This window comes from Canis lupus, chromosome 5 (assembly GCF_048164855.1).
Source record: "Canis lupus baileyi chromosome 5, mCanLup2.hap1, whole genome shotgun sequence".
Taxonomy (NCBI): domain Eukaryota; kingdom Metazoa; phylum Chordata; class Mammalia; order Carnivora; family Canidae; genus Canis; species Canis lupus.
In genome coordinates this window covers 21,544,286-21,568,939 of record NC_132842.1, presented here as the reverse complement: position 1 = coordinate 21,568,939, position 24,654 = coordinate 21,544,286, and the positions used below count along the sequence as shown (strand labels likewise).

The 24,654-nt window shown below is 35.8% G+C and overlaps 1 protein-coding gene across 4 annotated transcripts in view; it reads right to left on the bottom strand.

Annotated features, from left to right (window-relative positions):
* Positions 1 to 249: 249 nt before the first annotated feature.
* MINDY3 (MINDY lysine 48 deubiquitinase 3) overlaps positions 250 to 24,654 on the bottom strand; it is an 84,071-nt gene continuing 59,666 nt past the window's right edge. For all 4 annotated transcript variants that reach the window (XM_072825687.1, XM_072825688.1, XM_072825689.1 and 1 more), the window contains 5 exons: positions 23,151 to 23,223; positions 8,561 to 8,633; positions 6,094 to 6,181; positions 2,833 to 2,904; positions 250 to 1,204 (listed from right to left, as the gene is read on the bottom strand). In XM_072825687.1, the coding sequence (XP_072681788.1) occupies positions 1,055 to 1,204; positions 2,833 to 2,904; positions 6,094 to 6,181; positions 8,561 to 8,633; positions 23,151 to 23,223 (456 nt within the window). In that variant the 3' untranslated portion in view covers positions 250 to 1,054. The remainder of the gene's footprint in view (positions 1,205 to 2,832; positions 2,905 to 6,093; positions 6,182 to 8,560; positions 8,634 to 23,150; positions 23,224 to 24,654) is intronic.

Genomic DNA, 24,654 nt, shown 5'->3' with positions numbered 1-24,654 from the left:
CTATTCACACTTCAAAATTGCTGGGCAACAAACTTAGTGAAATACAGTAATCTCTCCCTAAAATACACAGGATGGGGCTTCTGTCACTGTCTGCTCAGGGTCTAGTGTTCCTGGCTATTTAGAACTCTCAAGTCAGTATATGGTTTGGTCTCCTTTCCAGGGTGTTACTGTTCTCAGGATTGCTGGGCAGAAACACTGTAAAGTATTTGTTTCCTTTGAGTCACTAATATAAAAAATGCAAAGCTACAGTTAAAGAAAAAAAGTGTTTATTTAGACCATCCACCAGGATCATAATAAATAATGCAATATACTAATGTAATAACAGATGTTCTCATGCACTTATCACATAAATATACAAGAAAGCTGGCTTACAGGGCTGCTGGGATAAATTTGGAAAAGTGTATTTGGCAATACAGTAAAAGTTAACAGTGTTAAGACTATCAAATAGATTCTCTTACCTATCATTTTTTGAAATACATCCTCTATATCAGTGAATAAATGGTAATGTTCCCTTATAGTTTCTACTTTTTATAAACATGCCAGAGCTAAGCCAATTGGCAAAGAATCCAGGTTGATAATTTATCAGTATTCCTAATGGAAACCAGATTTTAGAGAAGAAATAACAAAGATTTAACTTTTGTACATTTCAGCGTGGAAGCTGATAGACTGCAAGCCAGAATCACTGAAACCATAAAATGTCTGATTGAAATAAAAACCCAATGTATAAGTTTATAAATAGTAACTTTGATACTCAGTATACAAATGCTGTAGAGTATTAGGATGTTTATAATTTGATAAATGACCAATTATCTGTAAAAGTGATGAAGTCGGATTAAAGCTTAATTTTGCTAGTAAATTTCACATAGAGTTAAAATAGGGTAACCTTTAACATAAAGCTTTAAAACAAATAATTTAAACATATCTTAAACACTGAAAAAGTTTTGTTATTTACAATTAGTGATACCAGTGTATAGCTTAATGTAGCCAACTGCCAGTCTTGCATCCCTCTTTCAACATCTGCTATTACAATCTTCCTTATAAATACTTAGGCAAATTAGTTTAGTGAAGGAGAGCGATCTGTGGTCCACAGTAATTCAATGTATGGCCATTTGGTTTGGAGACAACGTTTAATAGGAGTGTCATCTGTTTGTAGCATGGGATCTTCAAAACCCATAACAACGGCTGTCCCTTCAACATACATTACCTGTTGAACAAAGAAAGCCACAAAAATCAACCGATATTCTTAGCAAATTGAAGGATATAAAATTTCTCATGGGCTAGCAAATACCACACTGCATATTGTTTCATATGGAACCTTAATTTTATTTCAATAGAAATTTTGTAAACAAGACGGTGATATACATTTTAACTGAGAGTATATTAGCAGTTGACTTTTAAATTTAAGATCATAAAAAAAAAAAGAGCATATTTGAGCCCTAAAATACATGCAGGTTGTTTCTTATAAAGGAAAAATCATCCTTTAATTAATATATTCCAGTTGGAAAAAATATTTATATAACATTTAGTTCTCACTGCTTTAATATGGAGGCCCTTGGAATGGTCATGCTGCTGCATGAGAGGAGAGAGTCCTCCTTTAGGGGAGGACTTCATTTTCTTTCCATTTAAAAGTGTAACTTTCCGGAGCTGGAAGCAAACTGAATGTTTGTCATAAATTTACTATTATAACTGTGAAATGCTATTCATGTGTACTCAGTCAGTACTCATGAGAAATCATGGAGAAAAAATTAAGGGTATCAGGACATAAACAGATAAGTAGAAGAAGCCTGGCAGATAAAACTAGCCCAGGTGTTTATGTACAGTGGTGATGATCATACAAAACGTACATGGGCAGGTGGATATTGGAAACCAGTTTTATTCTGATTTAATTTGCAATAATAAACTTTCAGAACTCTCTATGAAATAAAATATACTAATTCCCTAACTCATTGTAAGGGCTCACTGTGTACATTACGTAAGTCAGTCATTAATTTCTCTTTGTAGGGATATGTTAAATACAGACTGCTTTCCTCTAAAGTATCTATATTTTTATATATTCAGTGTTTGGTACACGATTATAGTTATGTTCTTCCAATATAAAAGCTAAGCTATTTGACTAATAGCCCAAAGAAACAACTTTACTGGCTTTAACTGGGGGTTTCCATAAAAACACATTTGCATCTTTATTTTCATTAAGAGTACTTTCTAGTTGTGATGCAATAAATTTGGTATAATAAAACTACAACTCACGTTATCAACTCCCCACAGCACAATTTCCTTTTCTGAAAAATCGCCCATAAAGAATTTAATTCCAGTTATTACAATTATCAGATAAAACAGGACCTATATGATAGGCAAAACCTGATTTAAAATATCTGTACAGGGATCCCTGGGTGGCGCAGCGGTTTGGCGCCTGCCTTTGGCCCAGGGCACGATCCTGGAGACCCGGGATCAAATCCCACTTCGGGCTCCTGGTGCATGGAGCCTGCTTCTCCTTCTGCCTATGTCTTTGCCTCTCTCTCTGTGACTATCATAAATAAATAAAAAAAAAAAATTAAAAAAAAAATTAAAAAAAAATCTGTACAGCCAAGATGTATGTACAACAAAATGCATGGACATGTAATTATTTTGTCCTGGTGAAATTATTGTCCCAAAACTCCAATGCAGCTCTCAATGACTAACATATACTGATCAAATCAAAACATAACCTGTTCTAAAATATATTGTAATTATAAATAGAATAGAGACTCTTGGAATATTTTAAGGGAATCAAACCTTGTTATATACTCATATTTACCAATTAAGATAAAGACAAATTACTCTGAAAGACCATACCTTCTCATTATAATTTGACTGCTTCAATCCATTGTAGTGATAGACAGTAAATGACTCTGGACCACTGGAGCCCTATTATAAATAAAATATTAGAATTTTAAATTATATTTTTATGATAGGCAATTTATAATTAGCAGTTGAAAGGAAAATGCAGATTTCTTAAATCCTTACCCTTTGGTTGGGCAATCTTTTGATAAAGCAAGAAGCCTTAAGACTTTATCTACTAGAAAACCTAAAACTAAAAGAGTTGCTTCTGGGGAAAAGAAGAAAGTGGAGAAGTATTTTTTTAAAGGACAGGGTTCAAAAACACAAAAATATTTCCTAAAATCTTACCTCTTTTTTATTCCTGGTTGTAAATAATTTGTTCCTTTCAGTAAATACATAAGAGCAGTAATGTCACTTTTCGTCAGCCTGCAAACAACATCTAGGTACCAGTATTTTCCATTTGGCTCACAATATCGGTTTAGGGGTTTCCACCCTTCTCCCCCATCTAAATATTGTCAGTTTTTAGGTAGTGATAAGAGCCTTATGGGAATGAAAATGCAAAATTATAGTGCTTGGAATCTTTATTGGATATTATTAAATTACTATTTTATTAAATTTGTTATTCCTACTGCCTTAACCTTTGTTCCCAGTTAGCTAAAGATCAAGTTCAATTCTCTTAACTTGGCTTTAAGGTCATTCATGGTCTGGCCCCACCAAAAAGGCACCAGGCTCCAGTGATTTCTCTTTGATTAATACGAGGATGCATGTGGGACAAAAGCTGGTCCTGCTCCTCCTCAGAATTTGTTCCATTTTTTTGGAACTAAGAGAAGAGAGCTGTTGGCAAGGGTGGCTCCATCTTTGTAGGAGGCTTGCTGCTTCAGTTCTTGAACGCCTGTAAGCTATTCCTTGCAGTTCTTTCCTTGCCCTCCCACTTCAGTCATTTCAGGCTGTCATCTGCAACCAAGAATCCTAAAATACAGAACCTAATCTACCTTTACTACTCAATTGTCTGAATTTTCTGTTTTAGGCAAACCTATTAGTCATTTTCCCATGAAAAGACTTTTTGTTGTTGGCTCTTTGCATATTCATTTTTTTTAAAACCCCTTGAAAATTGAGAAAAGAGATCTAAGCTTTTGCTTTCTTGTTATCTATCAAAATGCTTTATAAAACAGAAAAATCAGTAACTTGGTCATTTTCTTAATTGTATACATGAGTTGATGGAATTAGTTTCTTGGATAATGAGCTATTATCAGAGTTAATATACTTTATTTTACTGGAATGGATACACAACTTATATTCTTTAGTTCCAGTTTTTAACAGTTGGCACAAAATGCTAAAATATCAACAGAAGGTGGTTGTAACACACTGGCGAACTACCGACCCTGGACTCCTTAGCCACTGTCTGGCTGTCTGACCTCAAGCGGTTTTCTGAAATGCTCTAAAGCCTCAATTTCCTCATTGCCAAAATGGGGGGGTGGGGGGCAGCGGCAGAGAATAGTACCTAATTTATAAGGCACACAGTAGCCAATGCATAGTTATGGGCTTAAAAGATGGCAGTTGCTCTGCGATTCTTATAAACAAATTGCCTTGAAATGCTTCTCTGTATTTCTCTCCTTGAGGCCAAGAAATGCTCTTCCCTAGCACCTACTTTAAGCATTTGTAGAGATTACAGAAGTTAGATATATATTCTCCTGGCTGTCCTTCTGACCCAGTTTTGCAACTTTACTGAGTTTCACTAAATTGGTCTGTTGGTACAAAGCGTTATACAGAGGACCTCAGTGGTGTGGGGTATGATCAAAGAGGTGTGACAGAAAGTTGAGCATGTGAGTAGGCGGGAATGTGAGGTCTTCCTCTGAAGGGTGTTTGATTGGGAAGGGAACTGAAGACTTGCATTTCTAACCAGCTTTTGCAGATTACACTTGGAAAGACCAGGGGACTAAAATTCTCTTCAGTTAGCTCAAGGAATACAACATAAAAAACTGTTTCTTGAACTAGTAAGTTCTTAGGATAATTACAAGTACTATCTTGTGATGAATTACATCTAACATGCAGATTTCCAAAAGAGGTGGTAACTATCCCACTTTTATATTTCCCAAGCACTTTTCAAAATCTGCCCCTAAAATCAGTGCTGTAATTTTTAATTTAATGCTATAAATTTACTCAACACTTATAAGATATGTAAAACACATTGTTATATTCCAAAAAAGAACTCTGAAAACACCCTAGTAGTTGGGAGTGTGAACAGGACATCACAATCCAGTAATTTTATTTTTTTCATGAAGCATTTACTAAAATTTAAAGAAGTCTAGCTATCTTGTGATATACTTTTTGAATTTACCTCACTTTCTTTACTCAACACCAACCATAACAGATCCAGATTTAGAAAATATGGGCTCTCTTTTAATTACCAAGATTAAGTGTAACATTGTCTATTCTGTTAAAGATAATAATTTGGTATTTCAGGTTTCAATTAAGATATATCCTGACATTTTCCCTCTGTCACTTTGCTGCTTGGCCTCTCTATAAGAGAGGCAATACAGAAATTGGCATTTCTATTAAAACAATGATCTTTAACTTAAACCATGATGGTATCTGAGGAAATGATCCCAATATGCCTGGCCTAAAGCATCTGGTTTAGCAGTAAAGTCCTTCACTGAGCTAGGAAACATGAAGAAAATAATTGGCTTTGTCAATGATGTAGATGTAACTCAGGAGATTGAGACTAGCTCCTATCAAAGCCCAGTTAGAAGACATGTCCTAATATGAAATAGCATAGCTCCACTCAGAGGTTCTCCTTTTACTCTAAAATTCTCCTGGAACTTTGTCATCTCCACTACTTACGGACTCCTTTACTTTCTCTATTTATTTAAATATATTCAAAGCTCCAAAAAAGATACATACCATCTATGATAACAGTGACCCGAGAAAAGGAAAATAGGGTTCAGGTGGATAAAGAGGATCTTTCTCTTTTTATTACACATATTTCTGAATATTATCCTTCCTTTAGAGAAACAGTACCATAGTGTGTGTATACTGGTGTATGTACACTCTTCCACCACCTCCTCCTCAGATATTTTGCATTATTGTATTATAGCACGCATACCCTTCTATCCTCTCTGTATGGGAAAATATTTACATCATAACAGTGCTTTCTTCGTCTTCTATGTGCATGTTAGAACATCTTACATGAGTAGGAAAGAAGTGCTGAAATAATCACAAAAAGCTCATCCCAATAGAACAAAACATTAAGTAGATTTATTTCTTCAACTATGTTACCTGATCGGGAAAAAATTCTTGAAGGAATGGACCCAATAATATGATTCCTAATCCTTCTGGATCTAATTTATTCTTCATGAGATTTATACTATGGGAGGAAAAAAAAAAAAAAAGAAAAACAGTGGATACCAAAGGAGAAAAAGCTTATTTTCCTTCTTTCATAAAGATTAAATTACTAGTACTATAACACATCTGCCTGCCAAAAATCTTAAGAGCTGTTCTTTTTAGACCCTTAATGACAAATACACAGGAATGACATCTAATTTGCCAAAACTTGGGTATTTTTAAACCAGAGTACTCTGTTACTATTTAGAATTTAAATTATGATGATGACTTTGGAACATTGTCCCTTATTAGGTAAAGTAATTTTAAAAAGCTTGGCTTGTAAACGCAGGCTTATAACCTCCCAAAGGCCATTCTTCTTGTTAAATTCAGGCATACACCTATGAAGCAAATGAGGCATTTAACTTAAACCTTGGTTTTTAAGCTCAAAGAGGAAAAAAAGACAGTGTCAAAAGGCAGTGGTCTGTCAGGTAATCAAAAACATCTCCCAAAAGGCTACTTTCAGAAACCAAATGTGAAGGTAGCTTAAAATTCTTAGATAATGTAACCTGAAGAGTGAAGAGGAAAGACTATTGTTGGAGAGCTGAGGCCTAGTGAAAGCAATGAGTGGCACATACTATGTTATTCTGGGAGCAGCCTATGGTGAACAGTGCTTTGCTTAGCCTTGCCATTTAGGTGGAGCCAAGGCTGGTGAAAGGGGTTATGTGTGACTAGAAAGTAGGCAAGAGTTGTAAAAATGAAAACGGCCTTTGCAGAAAATTTTCATTTTCCATGTTCTCTCCCAAATTGTACATGCCAGGTTAACTATTCCTTGTTATGCAACATGCAAAGGATATGACAGTTGAGCGGGTCTGAGTATGGGCTGCGGGTTAGGATATGAAGGCAAGGTCATATTTAATGCATTTAATTCATTAATCCTAATGTGGCCCTGCTAGTTTATAGGCCATCACATAGCATAAATGTGACTAGGCCAAAACACAGAATGAAGAACTCAGTCCAATTTGTCAGCTACTTCTAAAAAAACAATCTAACTCAACTGGACTAACTTTATAATTATTCTGATTAAAAAAATGAAAAGTAGGTGATATATAGCCATATATGTAAGAATTTGAGAAAAAAACTTTTCTTCCTTTTTCTCTTAAGAATTGTGAATAACCAGGGATCCCTGGGTGGCGCAGCGGTTTAGCGCCTGCTTTTGGCCCAGGGCGTGATCCTGGAGATGCGGGATCGAATCCCACGTCCGGCTCCCGGTGCATGGAGCCTCCTTCTCCCTCTGCCTGTGTCTCTGCCTCTCTCTCTCTCTCACTCTGTGCCTATCATAAATAAATAAAAATTAAAAAAAAAAAAAAGAATTGTGAATAACCAGAATTACTGGAGTTTAATTCTCTTTTGCATATTACAGTGATATAAACAAGATGGTCTTTACTTGGAAAACTGTTAAAAAAATTTTACAAAAACCGTAATTCCAAAATATATAATTATGACAAGTTCAACTCTCTGAATTGACTTCCTCCTCTTTAAGTTGGAAACAACTGTCTATTAATAATGCATAATATCAGAGCTCTAGGTAGTAAGAGTTGGACAAACTAATTCAAATGTGAGCAATTTGAAAATGTTTGGTGTATTTTCTTTGAAAGTATGAAACAAACTATTTAAAAACAGAATAGGATCAAGTTCTAAGGACTATATTATGTTTGATGATGCTTTTGTGAATCCTTTCCTTCAGTGTTTTGTAAGCTCAAATCTGTTCATCACATAACTTTTCAGACTAAAAAAACAGGGCAGAAAAAGGAAAAGTTAGCATAGATCATAGGTGATCTTTATATCGATTGCTCAAATACAAAAATATATCCTCTTAATGAGAAAGATTTTGTCATGGATAACAAAAAGCACAAATTTATGAAAGAAGTTATAGATGTATCAATGTACAAAATATAAAAGAATGAAGAAGACATGATATTAACATCTGACAGTACTGAAAACTAAATTCTCTAACATACTGGGGCTGCTCACAAAGGTTTTAGCCAATTTAATGATACAGAATGTCCAGTGTCTCTGATCAATGTCTTCATCTTTAACATGAAGTCAGAAACTTGCTGGCTTTCTAAGACGGGCAACTAGCAATACAGACATTACAGATAACTGTCATTACTTTCACCTATGCACAAAATTTTAAAAAATGGAAAAGATTTTGTAGCAAGAAAAATAGTGGGGAAAGGAGCATTTTCAGTATGCTGAGTCTTTGCTATACTCATCAGTTTGATTTCTTCCTAAATCTTTCTTTATATAAAGGACTAAGCTTCCTCTATGCAGGTTTAGACTTTTTTAAAAAGGCAAAAATGTAATGTTTTAAATTTAATGGAAATCTTTTTGAATCAGTTAAATAATACTTCCTACTGCTTACTATTCAGGATCTGAAACAAGGTCCAATGCTTTCATCACATCTTCTAGAAGTGAATCAGGTATGAATCCATTATCTGGGTGGGAAAAAAAAAGCATTAGCATCTTAGAATAAGAGTTTGCTTCAAGAAATGCTATGAAAAAAATCACCTAAGAGGCAACTGTGCCTATTATTAGATGCTCTCTTCTTTTAGTTTTCTTGGGAACAGAGGCACAGATTTAAAGTCAAATTACTCCTTAAACAGGCTTATATATTTCAATGATAAAAGTGTTTTTCTATTTAAAGTGATAATTATTTAGCAAGTTAGGTATATCTTTGATTAAAAATGTGAACCTTTAGATTCCCTTTAACAAATTGAATTAGAGTAAGTCTTTACCAACAAATTCCTTTAATTATAATGTCAATGATAATGTTCTTTTTGAGAGAATGTTTATTATGTGCTGTTATTATGTTATTATGCTATCTGATAGTATAAGACATGAGCTACCCCTATAAAGAACTTGATTTAAATAAAAGCCATGGATTTAATGGGAAAAATTCAAAAGTTGAAATTCAGAACAGAATCAAAGGGTTGATGAAGACTAGTTTATGGAAAATATTCCTTTTCTTGGGCTTGCTGAGGAAATAGCATTGGGAAAGGGCCCAAGCTTGGATGATGCAATAGCACTTGACACACAAAAAAAGGCGTGTAGGGCCATTGAAATCAGTTTTAACAAGCAAATTCATTCCCTTAAATGTGCAATGCCTGAGTTTCTTTACCCATTTACTCATTCCTGGAGACTGTTTCAGCTTTAAATCAACTTTGTAACAATATCCTTTTCAGGAATTAGATAATTTAAAAACAAAGTCTTGTCATGGAGAACAAGATGTACAAGCTTCTATAATCCAGAATAAAATGGAGTTGTTCTTTTGGGATGTAGCAAGTACTCTAGCAGAAAGGATATAAAGAAGTTAAGGTTTTAAAGTCTTAAACCTTGTAAGCAGATGCTTTCTCATTTGAAGAAAAACTGGACTTGACAAAAAGGCAAAGAATCATTGGAGATAATTAAAAATGTACAATTTTTAAAAGTGAAGGCTTAATACCAAATTTTCCAGTTACCAATACTTTGAGGCACAGAGAGTAAAGAACTTGTTTACAGGTACCTGTGAAAATATTCAAGCTTTGTAAGCCTAACTTTGATCAGTTTAGAAGGTAGAAAATTCATTTGTTTAGTTAAGTCACAGCTAAAACCTCAACACTCTTTGGCCACGAGATGACAGGCACAATTCTCTGCACTGGTTTTCTTGTTTTGGGGGTTATCATGTATATCCACCTGATAGAAACAGTCTGATCTCTTAACATAAGTAGAGACTCAGCTTCCACCCCCAGAAGAAGCTAACTGGCCATACAAAGTACGCAAACAGCAATGAGGAAAACAACCTTCTTCACTCAAACATGATTAACCTCAAGCATAAACATTCCAACATATTTTTAAGATACCTATGAGTATCTTAAGCACAGACATTCTGTAGAACGACAATAACTACCAACCCAGTGATTATGCACAAAATGTAGACAGTATTTTAAAATTAGACTGTAATGCAATGTTCATAATATACCAAAGACTTTTACTATACCCCTGATCAGAAGAGGCAATTTTGATGTTACTTTATTCTTGAATCATACCAAATAAAGTATCAGACAAATTCTTTAAAAAGTCTGAAAGTAGATGAAGCTTAGGATATCTAGTAGTTAAACAACGAATTCCTGAGAGACGATGGAAGTAGAGATACCATGATACCTTGGTACCAAGAGCAGAAGAAATACCAGTGAGGACCATTTGCTGACCAGTCATGCAGACCTAGGTAGTGCTCTAGAGCTTGGACACATTGATAACTTAACCAGATGAACATAAACAGATTTCCAGAGGCTTTAAAGCTCAGAATGGGGAATAGCGGGGGAGGGAGGGGGGGAAAGAGTACAAAAGGGGATGCCAGTTGTGATCTCAAGCAGTTACCATGTAAATATTCAAATGCAGTTACAATGTGTTTTAAAATGCTTGAAAGGGGGAAAAGCTGTGTTTTAAAAATAAGTTTTAAATCAACAGATTGTAAAAAGTGTCAAGTGGCAGAGAAGGAATAACTCAATGTAAAAAAGTGCTGATAAAGGAGAGCCAAAGTTACAGTAAAGTAATTTCCTGATAAGCTCACCATTGGCACCGAATTCATGGTTTCTGTTCTAAAAGACAAGGGAATAATAGGGAGAGCCCAGCAAGTCTTGTCACTAGTGAAACTGTGCTGCAGGAGGAAAGTAAATCCCAGGAATTTACAGAGGAGGCAGGAGACAACTTGTGAGGAGATGGGGGTACAGGTGGTGGTGGTGGGAGCATGGCAGCACTTAGAACTGTAGTAGGTATAAGAAAGTCAAGTTCCTTGGGAATAGAGAATAAAATTGAGATCTAGGTGATTTAATGTCATTTGTTTCAGTCAAATAATAAACTCCTTTTTACTAAATGTTGTATTATACTTTACCTAATCTTATTATTAAAAATTAATAATGTATGGCTGCAATTTAATATAACCCATAGAAAAAAGTATGCAACTTTTATCCTTCGACATTTCCATGTTTCAGCGTTCCTTGGCCTCTTTGCCTTAGTATATCATCTGATTCCCCAGTAGATGTGGGCTCCTGCATCTTAAGGATTCCATAGCCTCAGGCTAGCACCAGGCTTGACACAACTGGCTGCCCAAGGACCTATGTTACAGTTATGCCAGCTAGTCCTAACTTCACGTTCCAACAAGGTACTCCATTTCAGGCACCGTGGTTCAACCAAAAAAGCTTTGTAGGGATGCCTGGGTGGCTCAGTGGTTGAGCATCTGCTTTTGGCTCAGGACATCGTCCCAAGAGTCCCAGGATCGAGTGCTGCACTGGGCTTCCTGCATGGAGCCTGCTTCTCCCTCTGCCTATGTCTCTGCCTCTCTCTCTCTGTGTCTCTCATGAATAAATAAATATCTTAAAACCCCCCAAAACCCAAAAAGAACAAAAAAACAAAAAAGCTTTGTAAACAAAAGAGTAGTTAATTTATGCTTGTGCTGCAGAACCACTTGTATTACAGGATAGAAAAGCTACAAAACAGGGTGGCAGGACTCAGAGAAACTACGGCGGGGGTGGCCTACAAGAAACAGCGCTGACCATGGGACAGCAAGGGAAGAATGGCAGTGACCACAGGGCAAGAAGGGAAGCAGCAAGATGAAAATGTTACCATTTAAGGGAAAGAAAGAAAACTGAATTGAACAAAAGGCACTTTCGGATGACTGATGAATATTCTCAAAGGTTGCACAAATGCACATTATAATCAGGCAAAAGATGGCTGTCAATATATCTTATTGACTTAAAAGAAATAGCATTTAAAGTGCTCTTTTAAAAAAATATAAATGTATATCCTTTGCCCAAACCGGGTTGCTTGTAATTTTATCAGGGGAGGGGTGAGGGAGAAGAAAGAACAAGAGAAAAACAAAACAAATCCCATTGTGTGTAATACACAAATCTGTCTATCATTTCAACTACCATCTACGTAGAATTCAGCATCCTGAAGAAAATTGAATAAGCTCTGTGCCACCTTTTTCTAACAATGACGTGGTCAATTTATTCTTGAATAACCATGTAAAGTAGATAGTAAGTCCGTTTTAGGGAGGAGAAATCAGATTAGGAACTTGCCCAACGTCACACAACTGAGTAAATAAGAGGTGGGATTTGAATCTAGGCTGATACCAACATTACTATATTTAGCAGTTTAGGAAGACATCTGACTATAGTCTTTGTGTTTACTAATGAAACTTTTTCCTTTCCTAATTTTCTTCTAGTTGTGGCCTTTTTCCACTTAAAGGAGTCCCTTTAACATTTCTTGTAAGGCTGGTTAATGGTGAGGAATGACTTTAACTTTGGTTGGTGTGGGAAACTGTATCTTTTCTTTAATTCTTAATGATAGCCTTGCTGGGTTGAGTATTCTTGGGTCTAAGTTTTTTCCTTTCAGCTTGAATATATTAAGCCACTCCCTTCGGGCCTGCAAAGTTTGTGCTGAAAAAATGAGCTGATAGCCTTATAGGGTTCCCCTTGTATGCAACTGCTTCCATTTCCTCTTGCTTCTCAGATTCTCTATTACATTCTTGTTGTAGATCTCTGTGGGTTCATCTTGTTTGGGGATCGCTGTGCTTTCTGGACCTGGATGTGTGTTTCCCTCTCCATATTAGGTAGATTTTCAGCTGTTAATTCTTCAAGTAGGTTTTTCCTCCGTGTTTCTCTCCTTCTGGGGCCGCTACAATGAGATTACTACTATGGCTGATGATGGTCTCCTAACCCAGCCTCACTTTTTAATTTTTTTTGCTATTCAGCATTGTTGCTTTTTTATTACTGTCCTCCAGACTGCTGATCCGTTCTTACATTAATTCTCTCTGGTGTATTTTTCATTTTTTTCATTTTAGTTACTGCATCTCCTGTGGGTTTTTTTTTTTTTTTTTTTTTAATAATTTCTATCTCTTTGATGAAGTTTCCACAAATTTCACCCACTCCTCTCTAAAGTTCCGTTAGTATCTTTATGAACATTGTTTTGAATTCTTTATCAGGTAGATTGCTTACCTCCATTCTGTTTAGCTCTTTTTCTGTAGTTTTATCTTGTTCTTTCATTTGGGAGATAGTCCTCTTTCCTCAATTGTTTCTATGCAGTTGGTAAGGTCATCTATACCTTCTGCTCTTGAAAGTAGTGGTGTTGTGGTCCAATTCCCTCCTGTTCAGCAGAACAAGGAGCTCCTGGGTGGCCCCTGGGTGGGTTACATATGCCCTGCTGCTGGGGCTAAGCAGCCCCCACTGTGGGCACTCCGATGTGCAGGTCCTGCTTCCTGGGCAGCCAGCTGAGTTTCTGATACCTCAAAATATTCTAATATTCTTTTGTTTCATATCTTTGGTCACATCAATCTACCTTATAACCTACTTCTAAAATTTTATTTTTAAAACTTGTAAAAAAAAAAAGTCCCTGAATATGACATACATATCCAAATACTTTCCCCCATAAAAGGGATACAAAAAAATAGAACTATGAATTTGCTCTAAAGCTCATGTGTAACGCTTTGTATATGTCAGCTATCTGATTCTTTTTAGGTTATGAGCACACATATTGGTGTTTATTTTCTTTTTTTTTTTTTTTTTGGTGTTTATTTTCATTTCTGAATTTGGGATTATTCATTAGCCTTACTTAGTTCAGTTTAATTTCATTCAATAGTGGGGGAAAGAGGTCATTCAGTTTTACTGCCCAACTAAAGATTTTTTTTTCCAACTAAAAGATTTAGAATGATACATTTTTGAAAACTGATGATGATTAAGTCCAAGAGAAAATAAACTAGTATATTTCTTAAGTTGTGGAAGAAGCTAACTCAAAGTCAAGTCACTGCAGTGACAAACCAGTTGAGGTATATAGAGAAAGGAACGCCCATTTATAAAGTAACTATGTTAAGCACTGGGCAAGGTTCTTTCCACATTATTAATCCTCATGATGCTTCTAAGAAATAGATAAGTTATTCTCATTTGATAGGAAAACAGATTTATAGACCCAAAAGCAACTAGCCTAAAACTATACTGTTACTAAGTGTTAAGAAAAAAATAGATCCCCAAGAGTAAAAAATTTCAAGATAAAAAATCTGAATCCATTTAGGAGTTCAAAAGGACTTTACTGATTCAACAATGTAGGTTTTCCTATATTGTAATTTAGAATAGTATTTCAGGCATCACTTGGTTTTAGTTATATATAAATCCAAGGTTGATCAAACCAACCTAGCTAAAGATATGGACACTGCAGTGATGTATATGCGAACTGAAACTCCTAGGTGGAAAAGCACAAGTTCAAAGAAAATCATGATGATAATTTCTCTTATACCTGGAGGGATCCTCTCAGAGACAGTTCACCATATGGCATAAGGGAAAACAGAAGAACCCCAGGAACCTCACCCCTGTGGACATTTGCAGCCTTTGCCAGTCCTCACCAATGCTGATTCAAGCTGATGTAGCTGCCCAGAGCTATTGCTGCAGTGAGAACTCCGTGACTGCTGTCTCACTCCCTGAGAGGGGAGGCACCACAGCATTCTACTGTATGTGGGATTAGAGCAGCTAGAGGTCTGTGCTCCATCTTGGGTCTCCCAGACTGGCACCATCTGGCACATCATGGCTGGGAAGGGCTACCAATGCCTTCACACTCAGGCATCTTGTATCACAGTTCTGAACCATCATTCTTGGGGATGTGCTGCCACTGCTCTGAGCTCAGTTCCCCAGGTCCTGACATAGAGCTTTATTTTAATAGGCTACCAATGAGATTGTGCTGCCAGCCTGTGACTGCCTTCTGAGCCGAGTTGAGACATATGAAGGCTGTGCTGCTACTACATGATACCAGCCCGAGGCCCCTGCCACTGCTGTGTGACCCACACCAGCCAGTCACTATGGTGAGCTTCTAAAGCCCAGTTCTACAGGAGATCTGCACACGTGTATACTGCAGACACCAGTGTCACAGCTGCAAGTGCATCTGTGCCCCAGGAACTATGATAGTTCCCCATGTGCCTGATCTTGAACTCTGTGACACTCTGAGTAATGCTCTGAGTGCCAGTGTACAAGGCAAAGAGCAGAAAATAACCTCAGCAAGAACTTCCACCCACAGGCAAAAGGGAAGAACAGGAATATCCCAGCAGACCCAGCCTCTGAGGACTGCAATAGTGTTACCAGCCACTGCCACCTGTAGGAACTATACAGTCTTAGCCATAGAAGATCCCCACACTATGCTCAATGTCAAACTCAGCTGATGAAGCTGCACAAAGACTGTGCCTTCCCCAAAATAAAAGATGCTGTATCCCACCTAGCTGATGCCCTTGAAGCCACTTCCAGGTAAATTCTTTCTCCCAGTGAAGCCAGTCCAACAAGGTGGGAAAAGGTGACTACAACCTCAATGGCACAGACATGCAAAGCCACCAGAAAAATGAAGAAGATAACACCCCACAAAAATAGTATTGTTTAAGGAACAGTGTAATTTTCCAGTAACTGACAACAGAGAAATGATTATCCATAAGTTATTTGAAAAAGAGCTCAAAATAAGTGTTTCAAGGAAATTCCTCAAAGTTCAAGAGCATTCAGAAAACGCAATGAATTTAAGAAAACAGTATGTGACCAAAAAAGTTCAAAGAAGTAGAAATCATAAGGAACTAAAAATCTGGACCTTAACACCACAATCAACGATATGGAAAAAGCAACAAGGAGCTTGAACAATAGGCTCAATTAGGCAAAAGAATTCTATATTATCAGAATGCCAGGGTGGCTCAGGAGTTGTGCATCTGCCTTCGGCTCAGGGTGTGATCCTGGGGTCCTGGCATCGAGTCCCGCATCAGGCTCCTTGCCTGCCTCTCTCTCTCTGCCCGTGTTTTTGTCTCTTTGTCTCTCATGTATAAATTAATAAATAAATACATACATATTAAAAAAAAAACCCTCAAAATTATCAAGTCAAAGGAAAATGAAGAAATTAGAATGAAAAGGAATGAGAAGGCCTAAGAGAGCTGTTGGGCATCAACAAGAAAATCAATATTTGCATTAGGGAAGTCCTAGAAGGAAAAGAGAGCAGGGAAAGAACTGAAAACTTTCCAAATCTGGGGAGAGCAATGGCCATCCAGGTACATGAAGCTGAAAGATCCTGAAAGATCTTCACCAAGACATATTACTGTAATCAAGCTCTAAAAAACAAAACAAAACAACAACAACAACAAAAAAACCAAGAGATATTTGAAAGCAGCAACAGAAAAAAAAAAAAGACTCCTACAATGGAATCTCAATGAGGCTAGTGGCAGCATTCTCTGCAGAAACCTTGCAGGCCAAGAGAGCTTGTGCTCAAGAGAAAAACCTGTCAACAAAGAATACTTACTCTCTCCTTCCTTTCTGAATGACAATTTTGCTGGGTTAACATATTCCTAGATAGACAAAAGTTGAGGGAATTTATCACCATGAGTCTACCCTCAAGAAGTACTTGGGTTTTAAAAGCTGAAATGAAAGGATGCTAAATTAGTAACCTGAAAACTATTTTAAATAAACATAAAATTCACTGGTAAAAGTGAATATATAGTCATATTCAAAACCCCCAATTGGAAGTGTAATAGAAGCTTGTTTATGTCAAATAGCTCAAGGAACTGGAAAGAAAAGAATAAGTGAAGCACCAAATTAATGAAAGGGAAACAAAGAACAAGGATCAGAGTGGAAAGAAATGAAATAGTTTGATGTTTTTTTTAGTCTCCAAGAGGTGTTTTTTGAAAACAGAATTGAGAAACCTTTAACTAGATGCACCAAGAAAATAAGAGATGACTCAGAAGATAGGACACCTGATACCATGATCATAGAAAATACAAATGATCAGAAGAGACTATTAACAATTACATACTAAATAACTAGATAACTAGATAAGAAATTGATAAATTTCTAGACACCTACAAGAGATCAATTGTAAGGGAACTGAATCAGTAATCAAAAAAACCTGTCAACAAACAAAAGTCCAGGACCTTCTGGCTTCATTCTAAATACATTAAAAGAATACATACCAATTCTTCTCAGACTCTTACAAAAACAGAAGAGGCAGGAATATTCCCAAACTCTTTTCAGAAAGCCATGATTATTCTGATACCCAAACTAGACAAAAATGGCACAAGAAAGGAAAATTGCAGGCTGATATCCCTCATAAACACAGATGCAAAATTTTCAAAGTATTGGCAAACCAAATTCAACAATACAGTAAAGGTATCATATACCACAATCAAGTGGGATTTATTCTAGGGATGTAAGCATGGTGTGATATCCACCAATCAATACAATATGCCATGTTAACAGAATGAAAGATAAGAAAATCATATGATCATCTCAAAGGATGCAGAAAAAGCCTTTGACAAAACTGAACATCTATTCATGATGAAAACTCTCAACATAGTAGATATAAAGGGAATCACCCAACATAATAAAGGTTGTATTTGACAAGCCCACAGCTATCATCACACTCAAAAGTGAAAAGCTGAAACGTTTTCCTCTAAGATCAGGAACAAGGATGTCCACTCTCACCATTTTTATTCAACATAGTATTAGAAGTTATAGCCAAGCAATTAGGCAAGAAAAAGAAAAGGCATCCAAGTGGGAAAGGATAAAGTAAAACTGTCAACTATCACTAAAGGAAAGGCAACAGAAGCAAAAATACAAAAAACTAAAGCTATACAGCAAAGAAAACGATCAACAAAACGAAAAGGCAACCTATCAAATGGGCGAAAATATTTGCAAGTGATGTATCTGATAAAGGGTTAATATACAACATACATAAACAACTACAACAGTAGGGTGATTAGAGGTAATATTGTATTGCATGTTTTAAAGGTGCTCAGAGAATAGACCTTAAAATTTCTCACCACAAGAAAAAGAAAACTGTATGGCAAATGGATGTTAACCTGACTTACTGTGATCATTTCACAATATACTCAGTCATTATGCTGTACACCTCTTATATGTCAATTATATCTCAATGGACAAACAAAACAAAATGTTCTGATTCTGTGATGGTGTGTAAATCACTTTGAATTCTAGCATATAGGTTAGGAGGCAAAAGTGTTAAAAATAATTATAGCTATGATATGTTAATATACTATATAAAGAAATGCATATTGGGACATCAAAATAAATTATGGGTAGGGCACATGAATGGGGGTAGGACTTTTTGATGTAACTGAAGTTAAATTGTTATCAGCTTAAAGGCCTCAAAGTAATCACAGAGCAAAAATCTACAATAAACGATGAAGAATCCAAGCATACTGCTATAAAATCAATTCACCAAAACAGCAAGTGAAGAAAGGAACTACAGAACTGTAGTCAGAAAGCAATTCAAAATATGGCAACAGTATGTACTTACCTACCAATAATTACTCAAACATTAAATGGTTTAAATTCTCCAATGAAAAGACAGAGTGGCTACATGGATAAAAAACAAAACCCAAATATATGCTGCCTACAAAAGACTCACTTCAACTTGAAGGACTCTCAGAGGATCAAAAAAAATTTTCCATGCAAATGGGAAACCAAAGAGAACAGGGGTAATTATATCAGGCAAAACAAGATTTTAAGCCAAAACCTGTAACAGGATAAAAGAAGGTCATTAAATGACAAAGGGATCAATTCATCAGGAGAATATAACAATTATAAATCTTTATGCACCATATATTGGAGGACCTGAATATATTAGACACATTAATCCATGGGGGAGAATTTTGGATAGCACTGAAATAACAGAGGAACTCAATACCCCACTTTAACAATAGACAGATGATTGATGCAGAAAATCAATAAGCAAACAATGGACTTAAATGACACTTTAGACATATGTAGAATATTCCATTCAAAGCACAGCATGGATATTCTTAAATGCACTTGGAATATTCGGGATAGATCACATGATAGATCACAAAAATGTTTTATCAAGCTTAGTAGACTAAGATCATAATAAGTGTCTTTTCTGACCACCAAGGTATGAAACTAGAAATCAGTAACAGAGGGAAAGTTGGAAAATTCACAGATATATGGCGATTCATGAACAATGAATGGGTCAAATAACTCAAAGGAAAATCAAGAAATACTGTCAAACAAATGAAAATGGAAGCACAACATATCAAGACCTATGGGATACTGCAAAAGCAGTTTTAAGAGAAGTTTAAGATTTCAATCTCATACCTCAAGAAACTAGAAAACAAACTAAGTCCATAGTTAGCAGAAAGAAGGAAATAACAAAGATCAGAATGGAAACAAATGAAATAGAGACCAGAAAAGCAAAAGAAAAGATCAATGAAACTAAGAGCTTGTTTTTGAAAAAAAAAAGACAAGGCTCTAGCTGTACACACCAAGAACAAGAGAGGGCTCAAAGTCAGAAATGAAAGAGGAAATGTTAAAACTGATGCCACAGAAACATAAAAGTATTAGAAGTGGCTACTATGAACAATCATACACTAACAAATTGGACCACTTAGAAGAAATGAACTAATTTCTAGAAATATACAACCTACCAAGACAGAATCATGAAGACACAAAATCTTAACAGGTGAGTAACAAAAAGGAGATTGACAAAGTAATCTAAAACCTCTTAACAAACAAAAGCCCAGGAACAGATGATTTCTACCAAACACTTAAGAATTAATGCCAGTTCCTTTCAAACTGTACCAAAAAACTGAAGGTGAGGGTACACTCCTAAACCATATGATGGGGCTGGCATCATCCTGCTACCAAAGCCAGGTAATGACACTACCAGAAAGAAAACTATAGGTTAATCTCCCTGATTAATGTAGATGCAAAAATTATCAACAAAATATTAGTAAACCAAACCCATAGCACATTAAAAAGATCATACACTATGATCAAGTAGGATTTATTCCAGGATGCAAGGATGGTTCGACACACAAAAATCAATAAATGCGGTATATGTCACATTAATAAGATGAAATAAAGTATCATCTCAATATGCAGAAAATGCATTTAACATAATACAAATCCTTTCACAATTAAAAACAAAAAAATTTTCACACAGATGCAATGTTCCTTAGTGTAATAAGGGGCATATATGACAAACCTACAAGTTATTATCATACTCTATGACAAAAAAAAGTCTTTTTCCTCTAAGATCAGAAAAAAAAAAAGATAGGAATGCCTGTCATTTCTAGTTACCACAGTACTGAAATCCTAGCCATATCAACTGGTTAAGAAAAAGAAAAGGTGGGCAGCGCTGGTGGCTTAGCGGTTTGGTGCTGCCTGCAGCCCAGGGCGTGATCCTGGAGACCCGGGATCGAGTCCAACATCGGGCTCCCTGCATGGAGCCTGCTTCTCCCTCTGCCTGTGTCTCTGCCTCTCTTTCTCTGTGTCTCTCATGAATAAATGAATAAAATCTTAAAAAAAAAAAAAGAAAAAGAAAAAGAAAAAGAAAAAGCATATATAGATGACATAATTTCTTACATATTTAAAACCCAAAAGACTCCCTTAAAACACTGTCAGAACTAATAAATGGTTTCAGAAAATATGCACGATGTAAAATCAACATACTGATACCAGTTGCATTTGTATACACCAGTGAAAGCAATCCATTTACAATAGCACTGGAACAATGAATTATTTAGGAATAAGTTTAACGATGGAGATGTAAGACCTATAGACCAAAAAGTAAGACATTGATGAGAGATCAAAGATGACATAATGGAACATATCCTGTATACTTGGATTGGAAGAATATTGTGCAAATGTCCATAGTAACCAAAGTGACATACAGATTCAATGCAATCCCTATCAACATTTTAAAGAAATTTTTCACAAATAGAAAGATAGTCTGGAACCACGGAAGACTGCACACCCAAAGCAATCCTGAGAAAGAAATAAAGCCAGAGGCGTCATACTATCTGATTTTCAACCAGTATTACACAGCTATAATAATAAAAAGAGTATGGTTCTGAAATAAAACAGGCACATAGACCAGTTCAGCAGAACAGAGCCCAGATATAACCCCATTCATACATGGTCAACTAACTTTTGACAAAGATGCCACAAACACACACTGAAGAAAGCATAGTCTCTTCAATAAATGGTGTTGGAAAAATGGGATATCCATATGAGATGGCTATGAAATGGAATGAGACTAGACTCCTTACACCACTTACAAAAATTAACTTGAAATGGATCATTAAAAAAAAAAAAAAGAAAAAGAAATGGATCAGAGACTTAAATGTAAGACCTGAAACTGTAAAATTCCTTTAAGAAAACACTGGAAAAAAGATCAGTATCATTGGTCTTAGCAATGATTTCTTGGATAAGACACCAAAACACAGGCAAAAATAACCCTAAAATAAACAAGTGGGGCTGTATTAAATTAAGGAGCCTCTGCATAGCAAAGGAAATAATAAATTAAAAAGGCAACCTACAGAATGGGAGAAAATCTTCCCAAACTATCTCATAAGGAGTTAACACCCAAAACACATTAAGAATTCACAGAGTAGCAAAAAGAAAAAAAAAAAAAAAAAAGAAGAGGAAGAAGATAATCCAATTGAAAAAGGGCGCTCAGTCTGAATAGATGTAACATACAAACAGCCAATAGGCATATGAAAAGACACTTAATATCATTAATCATCAGTAAAGTGCAAATCAAAACTACAATAAGGCATCCCTCACACCCATTAGGATGGCTTTTATCCAAAGGACAAAAGATAAATGTTGATAGTATATGGAGAAAAGAGCACTATTATACACTGTTGGCGAAAATATAAAATGGTACATCTATTAAGGAAAACATATACAAAAATTCATCAAAACACTGAAAGCAGAACTACCATATGATGTAGCAATCCTACTGGTATTATCTAAAGGTACTGAAATCACTAGTGTGAAGATAGATCTGTGCTACCCCAGTCACTGCAGGATTGTTCTCAACAGCCAAGATATGAAAACAAAATGTCCATCAATGGATAAATGGATAAAGAAGATGTTTTTATACAATGGAATAGTGATCAGCTATGCTAACAAAGGAAATCCTACCTTCTGAAAAAACATGGATGGACCTTGAGGGCATTACACTAAGGGAAAAAGAAACACTGCACAACATCACTTGTATGTGGGATCTAGAAAGGCTGAATTTGGAAACAAAAAGTAGAATGGTGGTTACCAGGGGCTGGGGAGGTAGGTTAACTGGGAGATGTTTAAGATGTTACCTGCAACTAGTATATAAATAAGCTCTGGAGAGCTAATGCACGGCATGGTGATTATAGTATAAAATACTGTACTATAGACTTCAAAGTTGATAAGAACTAGATCTTAATTGTTCTCACCACAGAAAAACGGTAATTATGTGACATGACAGGTGTTAGCTAACCCTACTGCAGTTATCATTTTGCAATATATAAATTATCAAAGCAACACTTTGTATACCTTAAATTTACAGAATACTTGTCAATTATATTTTGGTTTTTAAAAAAGTATTTTGGAAGACTTTTTAATATTAATTTGAATAACAGAATAAAGGAATAACTTTTTAAAACACTTATCTAGAAGGTGGTATTTTCCTGTTTAACCCAGACTATCAGAGGTCAAGATTCAAGCAACTCTAACTTTGTTATCTCAAGAAACCTACAAATCTTATGCCATGTGAGAATCTGACAATCACTTAGGCATCCTTATTTGTTCTCATTGTCACATTTCCCATTTAAAATTTTCAAGAAGTGCAACCTACACTTCATTCAATAATCCAAAAATGCTTTTGAGTAAAACTCAGGTTTATCAATCACATTTCAAATTATTTAAAGATCTAAAACACCAGGCAGCCTGGGTGGACCAGCGGTTTAGCGCCGCCTTTGGCCCAGGGCGTGATCCTGGAGACCTGGGATCGAGTCCCACGTTGGGCTCCCTGCATGGAGCCTGCTTCTCCCTCTGCCTGTGTCTCTGCCTCTCTCTCTGTGTCTCTCATGAATAAATAAATAAAATCTTAAAAAAAAAAAAAATCTAAAACACTAAATCAATGATAATAAAATGATAAAAATCTTTTACCTTCTGGATCATAGGTTTGAAAAACTCTCCTGGCTTGTTCTGAAGGAGCCTCAGGAGCAACTAAAGCCATATCCTGAAAAGATAAGAAGCATGCTATCAACCAGCTACAATAATATCATCATCTTAAAAATAAACAGAACAAATACGAGGCTATGGTGAGGAATTAGGACATGGGGAATCAGAAGATTTTGAGTCATATTTCTATCAGATGTGTGTGACTAAGTTACAAACTCTCTGGGCCTTAACTATACATTTGAAAAATGGGAATACTACCACAACCATGGGCAACAGTTGTGAATATGATACTGAATCTTTATATGAAAACACGCCTGGGTGGCTCAGCGGTTAAGTGTCTGCCTTCGGCCCAGGTTGTGATCCTGGAGTCCTGGGATCGAGTCCCATATCGGGCTTCCTGCATGGAGCCTGCTTCTCTCTCTGCCTGTGTCTGCATCTTTCTCTCTCTCTCTCTCTCTCTGTGTGTCTCTCATAAATAAATAAATAAATAAAATCTTAAAAAAAAAAACTTGAAAAGTCTTAATATTATGTAATTACTATAAAAGTGCAACCTGCAAAAACTAATGACTTACACTTTTGCTTTATATCATTGTTCAAATAAAAAGAAATATAACTTAGAATATATCTACTTTTTGAATATTTAAAAATTAAATCCAGAGATATATAGGACAGCAAACGATTACAGAGAAATGCATTTGGTATTTATGACTTTAGTAAGCATATAATGGCAATACCTAGCCACAGATCATCAAGTTTTGCACGTCCAGCGTTTTTTCTTAACTCAGAGGAAACATCTAGAAAGCAGAATTCTTGCCCCATAAAACTAATTCTGTATCATGATTAATTTCTTGGCAGCAATATTACAATTTATAAAAAATAATCACAAAATTTAGCGTTATCTCAGACTTTCCACAAACCTTTACTCCACGTAGTTGAGCTGTTGTGCAATTTTACCTGACTGACAGATATCTGGAATCTGGGCTTGGCTATTCCTAACACTGGCCTGAGCTTTTGTCTGTAATTATATTCACTCACACAAACCTTATCAGAGAACAAGTTTCTAAGTACCTCCTTTTACCTTCTTGAAATCTCTGTAATAAGTTTAGGATAAAGTTGTTAAATACAATTTGAAATGCTGTTCCTCTGTGGAAAAATAAATTTTTATAAATAACTTTTGTCCTAATCATTGCCCCCACTTTATGTTAGAGAAGGAGGAACAAAGTATAAGAATTAATTAGCATAGGTTCTTATCATTAGACTAGGTGACTCAGTTTATTTGGGAACATAAGCCAAATGGGAATGGGAAACAATATATGCAAACCCTTACACGTTTCATGTATTGAAGTAAAAAAGTGCTATTTGATAACACAGTAAAATATGGTAATATTCAATTTTTTCCCATTTAGTACCTCTTGATAGCAGTTTTTAGGTTCTCCTTTCCCTGCATTTTCAGTATTACTTTGCAAATAATTGCCTGTCAAGTGGCATG